Genomic DNA, 16,224 nt, shown 5'->3' with positions numbered 1-16,224 from the left:
CCCGAAAGCCTCCCTCTCCCCTCTTCCTTATGGAGTCACAAGTTACTTAGCTGGTCTGTTGAGATAAGTCACTGCAGTCAGCACAAGGTGGGGGTCCCCCTTCATCTGGGGTGGGGCCCGAGCTTTGACTCTCACTCTCCTTGATTGGCAGCCTTCTCGTCCAGCAGTACTCTAGAATGACAGAGTGTCTGCCTTACCCAACCCTAGGCTAAGTGAGGGGAAAGGAGGCAAAACAATACCATTGCCTGCCCCTGGGCAGCCTAGAGCAGCAAGGACTCATTTATATGCTGCCACTGTGGACATGGTGATCTGATTAGAGTTGACTTATGAGCTTTGAAAAGATGACTGATCCAATCTAGGGGTCTGGAGGTGACATTTGAGTTCAACTCTGAAGACTAGGGAGGAGCTGGCTTGGGGGAGGGGGTGAGGGGAGCAGGTGAGTCATCTCACACAAGGAGAAGGGAGTGTTGAAGGGCCCGAGGAGCAGCCTGGGGAACTGAAGGACAAACAGGCTAAAATCAGTGCAGGAAGCAGCTGACTAGGTGGGCAAGGGTTGCTTAGCAGGTTATAGTGAGCACGACTTACAGAGCGGGGCTTTAAGAAAGCCTCTGGTGTGAGAGCAGAAAAGGGATACCCACAGCGAGCAGGTAGGATGCAACAGGAAGCAGTGAGCCTCCCGAGGGGACACAAGTACAGAGGGGCTTGAGCCAAGGTGGGGACTATGAAGTACATGTGGTCAGAAGTGCCTGGTGTGCTGACACAAGTCCCTTAGACGGTACAAAAGAGGGCTGGAGAGATGGCTCAGTGGTTAAGAGCACTGACTGCCCTTCCAGAGGTACAATGGAGAGGCTGGAGAGGTGGGTGGTTCATCCTTAACTCTAGTTCCAGGGGCTCTGATCTCTTATGATGTGGATGCCTCAGGCAATGTGCATAGACATACGCACAAGTAACACACAGACACACTAAAATAATCTTAAAAGTGTGGCCTCTTGAATTACATATAATGTACAACACTTGGTCACGTGCTTACTGTGGTGTGCTTTTAACATTTGGGATAGATCCTACGTACAAAAGAAAAGTTTGTGACATGCTACGTTGGCAGCAGCTGCACACAGTTTGTCTGTAACCGTCTCTTGGTCGCCTTAATGAGCCTCTCTGAGTGACCTACTCTGTTTACCTTCGGGTGACGACACACTATGATGGTCATACAAGGACAAATGGCCTAACTGCAATTCTCAGTTCTATCCCCACTGTTTAGTGACAAGTGACCATGATTCAATGCCTGAAACACATTTTATGTTAAGACAACATGCTAGCATCAAGGGTCATTTAAAATGCCCCTGTTTGCAAAACAACAGCAGATAACAGACGGGGCCAACACTGGGTTCTTCCCGAACCTCTCCATGAGCTACGAATTCTAAGACAGCACTGAAGGCTCTGAGCTCACCAGAAGGAAAGTCAAAGTAAAGAAACTGGGTTGTCACTGTGCAGCTCCTAGACACCAGCCATGGGATCTGCTGTAGGTCGTGCCTTGGGGTTGCGAATGCCTTCTCTGGTTGCTGGGAGGTTAGCCTGGTACAGCCTGGTGGTCAGCAATCTTCATAAGTGACAAAACAAATCTGTATGAGCATTCTCCAACCTGGAGAGCCTGCCTCAGAGAAGCTGTGAGCAGACTATGGATGGGCTGACTCACTCGGGTGTTCACTGAGGTATGCCGCTGTTAGAGGCTGACTTGTAGAGCTAACACGGCAGTACCTGCATTGAAGAGTATACAGCAAACCTAGGGAACAAAGCAGGCTTGTGTCCAGCAACAAGGACAAATCCTAAAAACCTTGATTTGCACACAGCCCAACATATCTTTCGTAAAATGGTTGCAAATAAAATATGTAGCTGACATTTGGAAATGTTTGTCACTGGGAGGGTGGTGGGTGTGGGGACAAGCATAAAAATGATCTCCCTGCCCCCCTCGCCACTAAGGAAAGTTAAGTATGGACCTTGAACCGGAAGTTGCTTCCTCAGCACCCCAGACCCCCACCCCAGCCCTGTACCTTTCCAAAAACAAATTTACAAACAGGCCTTTAAAAAAAAAACAAAAATAAAAGCTAGGCTGGAGAGATGGCTCAGCAGTTAAGAGCACTGACTGCTCTTCAAGAGGTTTGAGTTCAAATCCCAGTAATTATATGGTGGCTCACAACCATCTGAAATAGGATATGATGCCCTCTTCTGGTGTGCATCAAGACAGCATACTCATATACATAAGATTAATAAATAAATCTTAAAACAAAAACACCACAAAGCACTTAAAAGCATTAATCCAACCCAAAGTGACTTGACTTAGGTGCCCCACCTCATAGCTTAGCCTAATGTTTTCATAGTTTCCTCACTGTTAGAGCGATTAGGTTCAGGGACGTGGGAAACACAACGCAAGGTTTTAAATCCAGTTCCTGTGACAGCGACTCATGATCAGTGAGCTCCTCTTGCCCACCACACGATCTCTGTCTGCATCTCGAGCAATCTGTGCTGTGAAAAGCGGGACCGTGCAGTTCGTTTTAAAGGAGCTGAATCCACACTGCAGAGGGGAGCCAGCCCTAGCTTTTCCACCACAAGGAGCAGGCTGCAGTGAAGATCAGAGTATCCAATGCCCAGCATCTCATGCCACCCAAACTGACCATCTGCAAAACAGATGAGGCCACCCCACTTTTCTTAAACATAGCCAGAGGCAGAGTGCACCATTGTCATGTTTTCCAGAATAAGGAAGGTTCTTTGCTAAGAAAAAGCAAACAAAGCAACTGCCCACATGACTACCACAGTGGGATTAGCAGCTCCTTACTGCAGACTGCCTTTTAATTCTGGGTGGGCACAAAGCTTATGTGCTCCAGCCTCACAACCTCGCCCATCAGCAGTGTGTAGGTTGGCTCTGAACCTGGGCTTTGTGCCTCTTGTTTGCGGGTTCCTTAGTGCCTGCTTCCAGTGGCCATGGGAAGAGCTGTGTCTGCCTCTCCTGGCTGTACTGTCCTTCTGGCTTCTTGTGCTTGACTTGTGGTTGTTTGGCAGTGTGGAGGCTACTCTCAAAGTCCTGTTTGAGAAGCATACGATGCGATGCCTTCAAAGACCTAGATTCACCGTCCATCGACCTTTCTTTTTTGTTAAGAGAAACACTCCTCAGATCCTTATCAAATCAATACCATGTCTTTATTTAGTGTTTATATATAAAACTGCCGTGCAAGTTACAGGGAATGGATGGTTTATTTCTGTGTCTGTACCTATTACCGTCAGTCAAGCCCATCCATCGGTCTGTCTGTCTGTCCATCCATCCATCCATCTATCAGTCTATCTTGCCACCCATCCATCCATGTACATCTGCCACTCCCCAACTTCACATGGCTCCTGGGCAGGAACTCACATCATCATGCCTTGAGGAAGGGTATTCTCACTATTACTATTGTATACATGAACAGACAAGGCAGCTTGTCCCAGGAACAAGAGCTGTCAGTTGTCGCATGTGGCCTATCCCCAGACTGCAAGCACAGAGGTTACAGAAGCAGATCTCAGCAGTCCCTTCTAAGGAAAGGGAGCCTGCAAACTGGCGGCTGCCGTGTGTGCGTGAGGAAGTGCTGGGATGAAGGCTTGGCTGGATGGAGGTGGACCCTGTGTTGTGCCTGCAAAGCACCTCCTGTAGATGAGAACCTTTTTCTGGGAGGGCGTGGACAGGAAGAGTCTGTGTGCTTGACTGCTAGAGTTTCATAGCCAAGGACCACACACTGGGTGGCTAAAAACAACAGTTTCCTCTCACAGTTCTGAAGACTAGAAGTCCAGTGTCAAGGTGTCAGCAGGACTAGCTCCATCTGAGACTGCGGGTGGAGTCCATCTTCCCTCTTCTGGGCTCTAGGGAGTGGGCCCCACTCCCTGGCATCCCTGGCTCACAACTACATCACTCCAGACTCTTCGTCCCTCTGCCATCTGTATCCTCTCGTGGCCTTTTATAAGGACAGAAGTCACCGGATTTAAGGCCCAGTAACACAGTATGACCTCACTGTCCCTTGATTACATCTCAGGAGACTCTCTTTACAGTAAGGGAGCGCTCACCAGCTGGGTTTGGACTTCCACAGATCCCTTTGGGAAGATGTGATACAACCCTTAACAGCTTGGACAATAAAGATGATCCAAGATTGTAGAAGGAGCCCTAAGGATAGACTCTTTTGGACAAATTGTGAATGGAATCCTGGCTCAGGATAGCTGTGGAAAGTACTAGAAAAGATTAGGACCAACAGAAGCAAGCGAAAGAAAGACTGCTCCAGACAGGAGTGTGACCCAGTACTTGGGAGCAGCCCAGCTGGGGAATTAACACATTGCCATGGGGTAGACTTGGAGTTGAGGTCACAGTACTGAGCAGGGGCTGGGTTAGAGGAGGTCTCTTCTAGTGACTTTATTCTCTTATTGTGGGTGTTTACCAGAACGCCCCAGGGGGCTTGCTAAAACCCTGCATAATGGGCCCACCCACCAAGGATTAATTCAGTCAGTCTGGGGTGGAGTCTGAGAATTTGCATTTCAACAAATCACAGATCTCAGGACCACACTAGGAGAAGTTCTTTCTAGCTGTGGGGTGAGACTACTGAACTTCTGAGGGACAGGGAGTGACCAGTAAGTCCAGCAAGCAGTGTTCACATTCAGTAGTAAAGCGATGACATCATTAGAGTCAGGGAAATAGGAGAGTTCCTTCAAAGCGTGGTCAGTGTGAACACCTGGGGTCTCTGGAGAATCAAGCTATGACACTTCAGAAATGGAGGTGGCAAGTCCACCTGCTTCTGCAGCAACTGACACACTATCAACCCAGTCTGGGCAGATTTCCAATTTTTGAAGAAAATTCACTCATCACCTCCTGTAACATGAATAAGTACTTTGCTATATAATATTCCCTCTCAAGGGCAGATGTCTTAAACAGTGTGACCAAGGCAGTTTATAAAGGAAAGCATTTTATTTCAGGCTCATGGTTCCAGAGGGTTAGATTCCATGGCCATCATGCTGGGGAGCATTGAAGCAGGCAGTCAGCAGTCAGCAGTCAGCAGGTAGGCAGGCAGCAGGCAGCAGGCAGGTAGGCAGGCAGCAGTCAGCAGGCAGCAGGCAGCAGGCAGGTAGGCAGGCAGCAGTCAGCAGTCAGCAGTCAGCAGTCAGCCGTCAGCAAGCAAGCGGGCAGGCAGGCATGGTGCTGAGCAACTTCCATCTGATCCACATTCATGAGGTAGCGAGAGCTAACTGAGAATGGTATGGGACTTCAGGTTAGATAAACCCTTAAGAATCTTAGGGGTCAAAATTCCCTGCTCAGTAGGGTCCTCCCACCCATCTCTATCCCAAGTTACATTTTCCCATGCCTTACTAATTAGTAGTTAAACTCTGAGCACCCTCGGAGGATGGGATTTGCATTTTTGTTGTAATTCAGCCAATCTCATAGTTAGGGCTTTGGTTTGGTTTTCTACAACTTGAACTCTGTGGTTGCTGGAAATACTTTTCCACAGGACACTGAGAAAAACTTTAGACTGTTTATACACATCTGGGGCAGAGCAATTGTATTACCGAGTTCATTCTTTTTCCTTTGTTAGTTTATCCAGAGATACTAGGAGCAACGAGCCAGAACCATCATTTTCTTCAGTTTTCAAGTTTTATGTATGGAGCCACTAAATTCTTTGCTTCTCACAATAAGCGTATCCAGATAATCAAATACATTTTATCACAGTTTGTTAAACGATTCACACCTGGATTCTTGGTGTTTTCCATGCTTTCCGGAAAGGTTTCAAGAACTGTAGACATCACCCTGTACCAGATCCTTAAGATTTAGGCCAGACATGGTGGTGTACGGTTTCAGTGACAGAGGCAGGTGATCCCTGTGAGCTTGAAGCCAGCCAGGTGTACACAGGCTAGTTCCAGGGAAACTGGACTATGAGGACACACTGTCTCCAAAAGAAGTTTGGGGTTCTTAGAATGGCTTACAGGCTGTGGTCCAGCTAGTCCAACAATGGCTGTCTCCTAACAGAAAGGCCAAAAATCCAGTAGATATTCAGTCCTTGGGGCTGGATATCTTGGCCAGTCTTCCATCTGTGTTAGAGTCCCAAAGGATCCGTTCTAACACCAGTGAAGAAATACCTCGGCATCGGGGTAGATAACCTTGTCAGTGAGAGTGAGGGAAACAGGCAGATAAAGCTCTGTCCACCCATGTCCTTTCGGGTGAGCTGCCACCAGAAGGTGTGGCCCAGATTTAAGGGGAGTCTTCTGACTTCCCACCTCAATGAGTCAATCAAGAAAAGTCTCTCACAGGGGTACCCAGCTGCTTGGGTTTTAGTTAATTCCAGATGCAGTCAAGTTGACAACCGATATTGGACCTCACAGCAGGGCTGTGTCCTAAGACACAGTGGATACCGGGAAACACAGGCAATAACTAGCCCAATATGTGGTGTTTGTCCTATAAATGCACGAGTATGACGCCATCAATAACTAGGCACAGTAAGGGATTAGCAGGTTAATCCCAGTTGCTAACTTTTACTGGATTGAGAAATGCCTAGAAAATTAGTAAAGCACACTTCTGGGTGTGTCTGAGAGTTTCTGGAGATGATTGCCAGATGCTGAGTGGGACAGAGAATGGCGGACACAAGCTGGGGTGCAGACGGAGCAGAGAGATGGAAGAAGGAGGAAGCTTACACGCTCAGGACTTCTCTTCCTCCGACCTCTGCAGCACTTCAGAATTTATTTAAAAAATCGAAAGAAGCTGAGTGACTACTGTTAAGAGTAAATTGTGTTCTCTCATAATTCCACATGTGCACACTGTGTTCTGGTGCATTCGACATCCCGGGCAGGCATTCTTACTGTGGCCATTATCTGAGGACTCGAGATTGGTCAGCCTTTGGATATACACTGCACAGTTACTCTCTGGGCCTGTGGCCTCCCATTAGGACCGAGTCATTGGCTTGCTTTCTTCTTAGAATTACAAGTTCTGGAAATGAGCAGCCACTGATTTCACTGGCTTTCCATTCTGCAGATGGCTGCCTTGGGACTATCTGCCTCTCACTCTGTAAGCCACGCTAGTAAATCCATACTTAAATTATATGTACACTGTATTGGTTCTGTTCCATGAGAGAAACCTGACTAATACAGTGAGATAAACAATAATAAAATAAAACAATTATAATATTCAATAATAACATTTAACATTTTGTTAATGTTAGCTCTAGGGTCCTTAGCAGATAAAATTGCTTCAACGAATGATGCGCCGTGATGCTGTGCCAGGTGATGTAATAACTAGGGTGGCCACCCAGTGACTGGCAGGTGGGTAGCATTTACAGTGTGGGCACACTAGAAAATGGGGTGATTCACATACAGGGTGGGACAGAGTGGGCTAGCATGAGACAGTGTTTCACCCTAACACTGTCAGGGTGAAAAGGAATTTAAAACTTAGCAATTATTTATTTCTGAAAACTCCCACTTAGTATTTCTGCTATTGACCATCAGTAACAAACCACAGAAAGCAAAAACCATTGTGGCAGTGTCAGCTGCTATATATGGCGTTTGTGTAGGCTCCAAGAAGCAAAAAGCACGGACTCTAAGGTTCTACTAATTCAGGTCTTATTTTCAGTAAAAGCTGTTCATCATCAACCACAAAGTTTTTTCCATACTAATGGATCAAAGATGGTTCCGTCTGAATCTGGAGAGAATCTTCTAGGCTCTAACCAATGGTACTGGTTTCTCCATTTTTGCTATGTTTCTATTATAAATCATTGGTATGTGAGGAGGGAGTATAAAAGTAAGAGAGTATAGAAACTGAGGAACCGAAAGATAGCCTGCAGGTGTGTACCCATCTTAGGAGCAGCCACAAATTTAACCCTTTAAGCTCATTTACAACACAGGGACTTGAGTAATGAGACTCCTGAAGCTCAGGGCCACATCTGGGGGCTTTCTGTGTTTTCGCGATGGGAATGTGGGCAAATGGGAAGAAGCAGGTTGCACTGTCAAGAGCTCAGAGGCCTCTAGTCTTCCCCCGCAACACACTGGGACCCACTGGTCTAACATTCTGCTTCTAAATGTCCCCCCTGGCTTCATCTTTGGTGAGAAAACACAAATGCCACGCTGTTCCAAGAAAGGCAAACCTCCCCACCTTATAAGGTTGCTTATATGAGTCAGGCTCAGTTGGAGGAAAATAACTCATTTGTGACGAAAAATTGCTGTACCATTCTTAGGTTCTGGACAGACTGCATATTACATTATACCCCGGAATCATATTATTTCATTTTCTCCTTCCAGGCAAGGGTTGATAAAACAAACTGAGTTTATATTACAAAGGTCCGTTACTGTCAGAACTGGCCGTAGCCAGTGGAGCACAAGGAAAGCTTTTCCTGTGGACACCATGCATTAGCAGCCCAGCTCAGCCAGCCAAGATGGAAGGTTTGTCACTTCCATTTGTCAAAATCTGGACATGAGTTCTTGACCTAGGGTAGAAAACTAGAAGGGAATTGCCAGGACCTGTCTGCACCTTGGTTCATCTCTGGGCCCATGGTGGAAAGAAAGACTAGGTATAAGAGATGCACAGCTTTCAAGTCTCCTCTCTCCAGTGAGGAGGGACCGGAAGTTTCCCAGTGGTCCCAGCACCCTCGCTGTTATTGTGATGTCATTTAACAGTTATCTGAACCTTGTTTCCAGCAAGGCCAGGTTCGAGTGTAGGGCAGGACAAGACATGTGACACCTCCTGACCTGTAGAAGCTTACAGTATAATCCAAGAGGGAGACAGGACCACAAAGAGCAAACAAGGCTGACTGTTCAAAAGTCAGGTCAGAGCGGCACCTGGTCCCTCCCAGGAAGTAGGGCAGATGACAGACGGTTCCAATAAAATACAGCCACGGTTTCAAGAGTGAAGCAATGGGAGCAAGGGTAGCCATTTCCAAAGAGCCATATGCCTGATAATGTGGGAAGTATTTTCAAGGGCCTCAGGACTGGTGTGGTTGGGCAAACGGTGACTCTACAGATGTTGTGTTACAAAATGGGATCTCCCCAGGGTCACTCATTAATCATATGGAATGATAAAACTATCCTAGTTTATTTTCGAGACAGAAGATGTGACACAGATGACTTTGAGGATAAGAGACAGAACCATGAACCAAGAGCACAGCTGGCACCCAGAAGAGGCAAGGCAAGGGGCAGCCCCTAGGCTCCCGGGGTAATGAGGTCCTGGGACACTTTGCTTTCAGTCCAACCTCTGACTTCCAGAACTGCAAGCGGATGTATTCCATGTTTTGAACCCACTAGCATTATTGCACTTGCTATATGGTGATAAGAAGGGATAGAGAGAACCAGCTGTAATCCCCAGTGTGATCTCTGCTGTGGACGTGTGCCTTGGGTGAGCCTGTGGATTCACACACATCTTCTTTGCAAGTGCACACAGCTTCTCTTTTATAACTGGATTTTAGGGGCAGATGATACCTTGAACAGCCACAACAAGTAACCCGAGCTGGACACTTGTTCTGCCTACTATCCTTAACCAGCATGGGCTTGGCTCTCTCACTTAATAAAACGTCCTGCAGATGAGTTACCACGGCCCTGGCGGCACGTGTGCATAGCTAAGCACGGAGTGACTCACTGCTTAGCAGTCATTGGAACTGTGTGTTATTTAATATTAACAATTACTCTTTGGGGCATTGAGCATTTGCATTCGGTTTCCAGGAGCACCATGATGAGCCTTAAAGGAAGACTCTAGGGCAGAATCCTGCGCAGAGCAATTACCCCACCACCAGTAGTCTTGATTTGGAGCACATCCAATACCCCGTGGTTGCAAACGTCCTGGTCTTACATGTAGAAAACCAAATTAAAGTGTTTTGAACAGGGTTTGGGAGTGGGGAATATGACAAAGCCAATTTGTTACAGAATGGTGGAGGGGGTGCCTGCTTGCTAGCTCATCAGGGTACAGTTAGCTTAGGCGATCTGGTTGCAAGTTGCCAAGATGCAGACCCAGACTCTGCCCTCTGGGAGCTGGAATGGGGAGAAGGCTGAACTGTGCCTGGGCAGTTTCATGCCAGGGCAGGATCGCGCCACCTCTCTGCTTTGTGCTATGGTGTCTCCCCCATTAGGCACGGTGCTGGTCTAGAGATAGCATGGTCCACAGAGGGGTGTCTCTGATTAGGCTCTTGTCTTGAGAAGGCCCCCAAAACAGCTAAGAGCTTTCTTTCTGTGAAAAAAAAACACGCCTTCACTTTCCTCTTTTATTCTTTCCTCCTGCGTCTGCACTGCAGCCTCTTGAGGTCGCCACTGTTTGCTTCCGTGCAATGTGGGCTGCATAATGCACTGCTTCCCTACTCTCAAGACGGACTCTGAATTATTGACGTTAATGGAGGCACGCCTTCAAGACGAGCCGTAATTAGGTGTCTAATATTGGACTAAAGTGCTCCGTAGATCGGAAGAGATGAGGTTCTTTCTGAGTGGAGTATGTGCCCTTGGATCTGTATGGCCCAGGGGACAACTTTTGCTCTTGCTTCAGACCCACGGTATTTGAATCCTGGAAGAACAGCCACTGCTCTCTCTACCTTCTGGCCTGACCAGGGTGGCCTGATGCTTACTGAAAGCCAGAGGATTTGCCTATGGGCTGGCTACTGGAGATTCACTTATGTTGGGTGAAGAATAGGTTTAAAGTTGTGTCAAGGCCACTGACCGTATTTGCTTCCTATGATAGAGACCAGGGCCAGAAGCAACTTGGGGAGGAAAGGGTTTCTTCGGTTTACACTTTCCCAGCACAGTCTATCATTGAGGGCAGCTGAGGCAGGAACTCCAGCCACGGTCACTCACGCAGCTTTACTGTCTTCCTATGGGTTGCTCTAAAAAAGGAATAAACCTGAGACCAAGGTCAAGGCCAAGGTGGTGCTGCTCTCAGTGGGCCGGACCTTTTCACATCCATCGTTAACCAAGAAAACACCCCCTAGACTTAGCTAGGCCAATCTGATGAAGACATTTTTCTCAGTCGAGGTTCCTTCTTACTTTGTTTTTGTCAAGATGACAAGAATAACAAACAAACAAACCAAAACCACTACTACCACCACCACCACCACCACCAAACCAGCAAGCACACTCACAAAATCCAAGTTAAATGCTCCAGAAAGAATCCATGCGGTTGTCTCTTCAACTCTTGCTGTTTTGAGCGAACCAGGATTGTGGAAGAAGGGGAAGTAAGGCTGGAGGACTGTGTACTATACACTTTACACACTGGAGGACTGTGCACTATTCACTTTATACACTGGAGGACTGTGCGCTAGTCACTTTACACACTGGAGGACTGTGCGCTAGTCACTTTACACACTGGAGGACTGTGCGCTAGTCACTTTACACACTGGAGGTCTGTGCGCTATTCACTTTACACACTGGAGGACTGTGTACTATACACTTTACACACTGGAGGACTGTGCACTACTCACTTTACACACTGGAGGACTGTGTACTATACACTTTACACACTGGAGGATTGTGCAAGCACACACCCTGCTGGCAGTGACCCAAACGGGAACTGAAATGATGTGTTACGGGCATGTTTTCTTGCTAGAGAAAACCCGTGGAGTTCCACTTAGAGGGATCTACTTACTATTTCATTGGAATAGAGCATGGGCCATCCCCTCTCCCACTGTTTGCATTGTGTCTGGTCTGGGATAAGAAATGGGACGTTTATCAATTCCCAGACAACAGCTGATTCCAGAATGAGTTGGCTTTTTTGAGGAAGTATATGCCTGGGAAACTGTCCTCAAATCCCAAAAACTCAGTGAAAGCAATGTAGCCAGTAACGGAGAAACCTCCTGGGCCTGATCCAGGACCACCAGTACCTAAGAACCTCCACTACCGCCTGGAATCTGTGTTCCTGAGGCTATACCATTCAGTAGCAGGAAGGTTGGAAGATTTGGTCATGAAAAGGTAGTGCAGGACCAGGAACAACACAGGCCGCTGTAAGGTCTACTCTGCAGTTAGGAAACTGGAGACGCTTCCTTGGTCTTTTTAAAACCATAATCTGCAGTGACTACTGCGTCTGACCAGCAGAGGGCAACAGTGTTTCTAGAATGAGGACTCGAAACACTAGAAGGAGAATGGAGAAAGTCTTAGAGCTGGAATTATTTGGGGGCCTGGCTTTCATGCTTTTGTTTTGTTTTGTTTTGTTTTAAGACGGAATACGCTATACATCAAGAATTGCATCCCTCATCAGGACCTAGTTTATGCACATGTATTTGAAACACCACTCTTGGTTTTATCGTGTTTTCTCATGGTCTGTAGCCCACATCATTTCATTACATAGAACTTGGGATATATAGCTCAGTGGAAGAACATGTGCCTGGCCTGTATGGGGCTGTAGACTTAATTCATAGAAGCCAAAATTAAAACAACTGAACTCACTTAAATTGATTTAATAAGTTGCTGCTGAAAAACCTCAGCTAATCCCAGCCCCTCATGCTGAAAAGAAGTACTCACCCCCTACCCCTTGTACTTTTCTCTCTCAGGCATCCACTTGCTTCCCCTGGCCCAGTCCCGGGTGAAGGACAGATGTAGTGTGGCAACCTAGTACTTTGTTCTACCAAAGTGCCCAAGGGATAAAGACTGAAAACGAAGGGTGGCCGTCTACCAACCCTTTCTTTTTGTAACGAATGCTGTATGGCTGCTCTTGTCATTGGAGCAGAAGTTCCTACGACCATCTTTCTGGAACCTGTCGCCACCAGGCTGAGTTTGTGTTCTCACTCGGCTGGCTAAACACCTCAAAACCACAAGAATACAAAACAAACAAACAAACAAAACCAAAAGCCGTTCCTAAGGTTGCCATCCCCCCCCCAAAGTAAACAGCACCTGCTACAGATCCCAGGAAGTCAGTCGTCCTGGTTTCTGCCACTCTCACAGAGCCTTGCATGCCCTTGCCAGATGACTGACACCTGCCTGCTTCATCATCTTTAAGGGTGGACCTTTAGTAACCTTTGAAGGAAAACAATTTCACTCGATTTGTGGAAGATACTGATTCCTGGCACACTGGCCTCTTTTCCTTGGCCCCACAATCACATAAGTGTTCAATTATCAGGGAGGTTAAGGGGAAGTGTAACATTGTTTCTCAGGGCCTTGAATCCCATGTTTATCTGCGTTCACGCACACACCCCTTAGGATGAGGTAGGGCCACCTTGGAGTTCAGGAGCATCACACCCTACAGATGATGAACAGGATTTGAGAGCCAGCTTCTTTTGTAAGGATGCAAGGACTCCTTTTGCAAGGGGTAGCTAAAAGGCACAGAGATACAAGGTATTATAGGGAGGGTTTTTTTTTTAATTATACTTATTTATCACGTGTGTGTATGCATGCCATAGCAGGCCTGGGGAAGTCAGAGGACAACTTGGGTTCTTCCACCTTCAGGTCAGAGGGTCAAACACTGTCAGGTTCGCCAGCAGGCACCTTTACCCAATGACTATCTCACTAGTCCTATTTTATAATTCTTAAAAATCATATTGGATTGAAGGAAAATAATCCTTGGCATTTGAAAATTGGTATACTTTGTCAGTCTGGGCCTTCTGTTTCTTTGTTTTTGTTCTGATATGGTAATTCTCCCCCAAATATCGAGGGAGGCTGTCTTCAGGGCTCCTCTTTCCTCTAAAAAGAAGACACGTTCTTAAGTTGTGACTTCATTTCTCTGGTGAACTAATAAAGACTGGAGCTTGGAGTGGGGAATGTCCCCGAGGCAGTAAAGATTGTTTTGTTGTTGCTGTTTGTTTTTTTAACAATCAGATAGTTTGCCTTTTTCTAGAAACAAGGAAAGAAGGCTAAGAGTCGAAAAGGAGATTCCCATCATCTGATGCTAGACGGAGGATAGTCCTTATCATCCTACCGATGATTTAAAGCCTGTGCTCTGCTCCACTTAGGCTGTGGGGCTGTGGCTTTGTGGAACATCTAGGGAGCCTCACTGCTCCGGGACTCTATTGTGTAACTTTAAAAATGTTTGATGAAGAGAGCAGCGTGACTTCATTCATACAACTCGACATCTACAGCCACTGCCTGGAAACCAGCAAGCAATCCACGAGCTGAAAAGTTTTCAAGTTTTCGATCACGCTTTCAATTGGTTGTGCAGAAGACTGCTGTCCTGTCACTCCCTGGTTAGATCAGGAGAACGCCAAAGCTAAATGGTCCCGCCACAGACCCCTGAGTAACCTTTACCACTTTATCCCGAAGCCTTGCCTTGTTCATGACGGTGGCCTGTCATGAACAACGAAACAGACCTAACTCTAGAAACTTGTCTGCGAAGCAGAGAGCTGGCTTAGCTCTTGGACGCACCTCCCCTACTTTGGTAGGAGCCATAGAGTCTAAGCCATGGGTCGATTGGGTTACACAGTGCTCATGCCAACGGCAACCCACGCTGGGTACCCGGACCACGAGCTGTTATTCGTGGGACCCTTTCTTTCCTCATGTTCCCAAACATGCTAAGTATTTCTGGCCTCGGCAATACCAGAAAGGCTGAGGCAGCGTTGGAGGACTCCGTGCCTCTCGGGCAACCCAAGCTCGGGCCAGGAGCGCTGTGATCCCCGAGCGTGTCCCGTCGCGTCGCGGCTCACTCACTCACCCACGCGCGGCCCTCCTGCACGGCGGCCAGCACCCGTAGCGCGCTGGGCGAGCCGGCGCGGAAGTTGAGGAAGTGCAGCGCAGCGCGCGCCGCCAGCTGCAGGATCCCGCGAGGCAGCCCCACGGCCGGGGGCTGCCCGGAGACGACCGTGTACTCCGGCTTCACCGGCGCCGCGGCCGCAGCGGCCAGTGCGAGGCTCGGCAGTAGCCAGAGGCTCAGTAGCAGCGCCGGCGGCGGGGGTCGACTGGGCGGCATGGACGCGGGCGACCGGGGGCCCTCGGGGTTGCGTGGATGCGGAAAGCCGACGCGGAGCTCCCTGAACCCGGTTCGCGATGCTCGCGGAAATAGGCCGCGGCGGCCACTCCTCTCCGCCTCCCCCCACCCCGGGTCGCCGCCCTTCGTCGCCTCCCCGGGTCGCCGCCCTTCGTCGCCTCCCCGGGTCGCCGCCCTTCCTCCCCTGTCCAAGCAGAAGGACCAGAAGGCGCCTCAGGGAGAGCGGGTCAGAGAGGAGTCCCCGATGACGCAGTGAGAGGGGGACTTGGGACAGTGGGGCGCCTCCTTGAGGGCACACCCCGACTCCTGCTCTGGGAACTTGCCTTGTCGCCTGCGGCTGGGCGGATTTCGCAACCCTCGAGTTTTAGAGTGAATCCACTCCAAAGGTTACCTGCGGGTGAGAGAGGAGGCAGGTGGTGAAAGGGACCGGCGGCCTCGGGCCTTGATGGGGAATTTCGGAAGAGACGCTGGGAACAGGGAAAGTGTGCTGAGGGCGGGAGCAGCGAGTGAGCACCTGCGGGTGAGGCAGGGAGGAGGGGCGGTGGGCGACGGGACAGAGGTTTTGAGAATCAAGTAAATTAGTTAATACTGGAGAGGGGCCTTGGGTTGAAGCCAGAGTCCAGTGGAGTGAGGTGTGGAATCAACGTGTCCTTGAAGGCAGTAGGTGGCTGCTGTTTTTTAAACCACAGGTAAGAGAGAAAACCCTTTGGAGACCTGCGAGATGGCTCAGCGAATAAAGGTGCTTGCTACCAAATCCCTTGACCACCACCCACCCACCTACGACACAAAAATTAAATAGTAAACGAAACGAAACGAAATGAAATGTAAAGGAGTCAGAAAATGAGAATCCACAGAATAACCGGAGATACTCAGGGGTCTAGCCCACCTCATCATCAGCCGTCGCCATACTGAAGGACCAAAGAATGGTTGAGACCCAGTTTGTTAAATACTGCCTGTGATGCTGGGAGATGCCTGCAGAAGAAAGGGAGCAGTTGGTTGGGTACCTTCCCTGTCATTCCAACCTGCAGCCCACTGCCTGCCATTGCTTTAGACTCCAGCACTGGAAGATGGGATTCTGGAAGGAGCCATCCTGTGATCGCCAAGCCACGAGCCCGTGGATAGAGGGCACCTGTCCAAACAATGCTGTGCCCTTTGCTCATCTGCGGACTGCGGTTCCTTCTGCGGGTTTATCAAACACCGGGCTCATGGAGAGATGGGGATGAGCAACCAGATAAACATCTGGAGCACACCTACAGTCGACGAGGCCAGGGAATGTGTCCTGTGCTGTTTGCAATAGCATGCTCTGCAGACAATTGAGGAGGGAGCAGGAAGCCGTGAGATAGTTACTTAACCCAGCT

At 48.5% G+C, this 16,224-nt stretch overlaps 1 protein-coding gene across 1 annotated transcript in view; it reads right to left on the bottom strand.

The window, feature by feature from the left end:
• Positions 1-14,933, bottom strand: part of Rarres1 (retinoic acid receptor responder 1) — a 34,567-nt gene extending 19,634 nt beyond the window's left edge. The window contains exon 1 of the mRNA XM_032898276.1: positions 14,594-14,933. Within this exon, the coding sequence (XP_032754167.1) occupies positions 14,594-14,848 (255 nt within the window). The 5' untranslated portion in view covers positions 14,849-14,933. The remainder of the gene's footprint in view (positions 1-14,593) is intronic.
• Positions 14,934-16,224: the final 1,291 nt, after the last annotated feature.

This window comes from Rattus rattus, chromosome 3 (assembly GCF_011064425.1).
Source record: "Rattus rattus isolate New Zealand chromosome 3, Rrattus_CSIRO_v1, whole genome shotgun sequence".
NCBI classification, from domain to species: Eukaryota; Metazoa; Chordata; class Mammalia; order Rodentia; family Muridae; genus Rattus; species Rattus rattus.
This window is presented reverse-complemented; position numbering and strand designations above follow the sequence as displayed.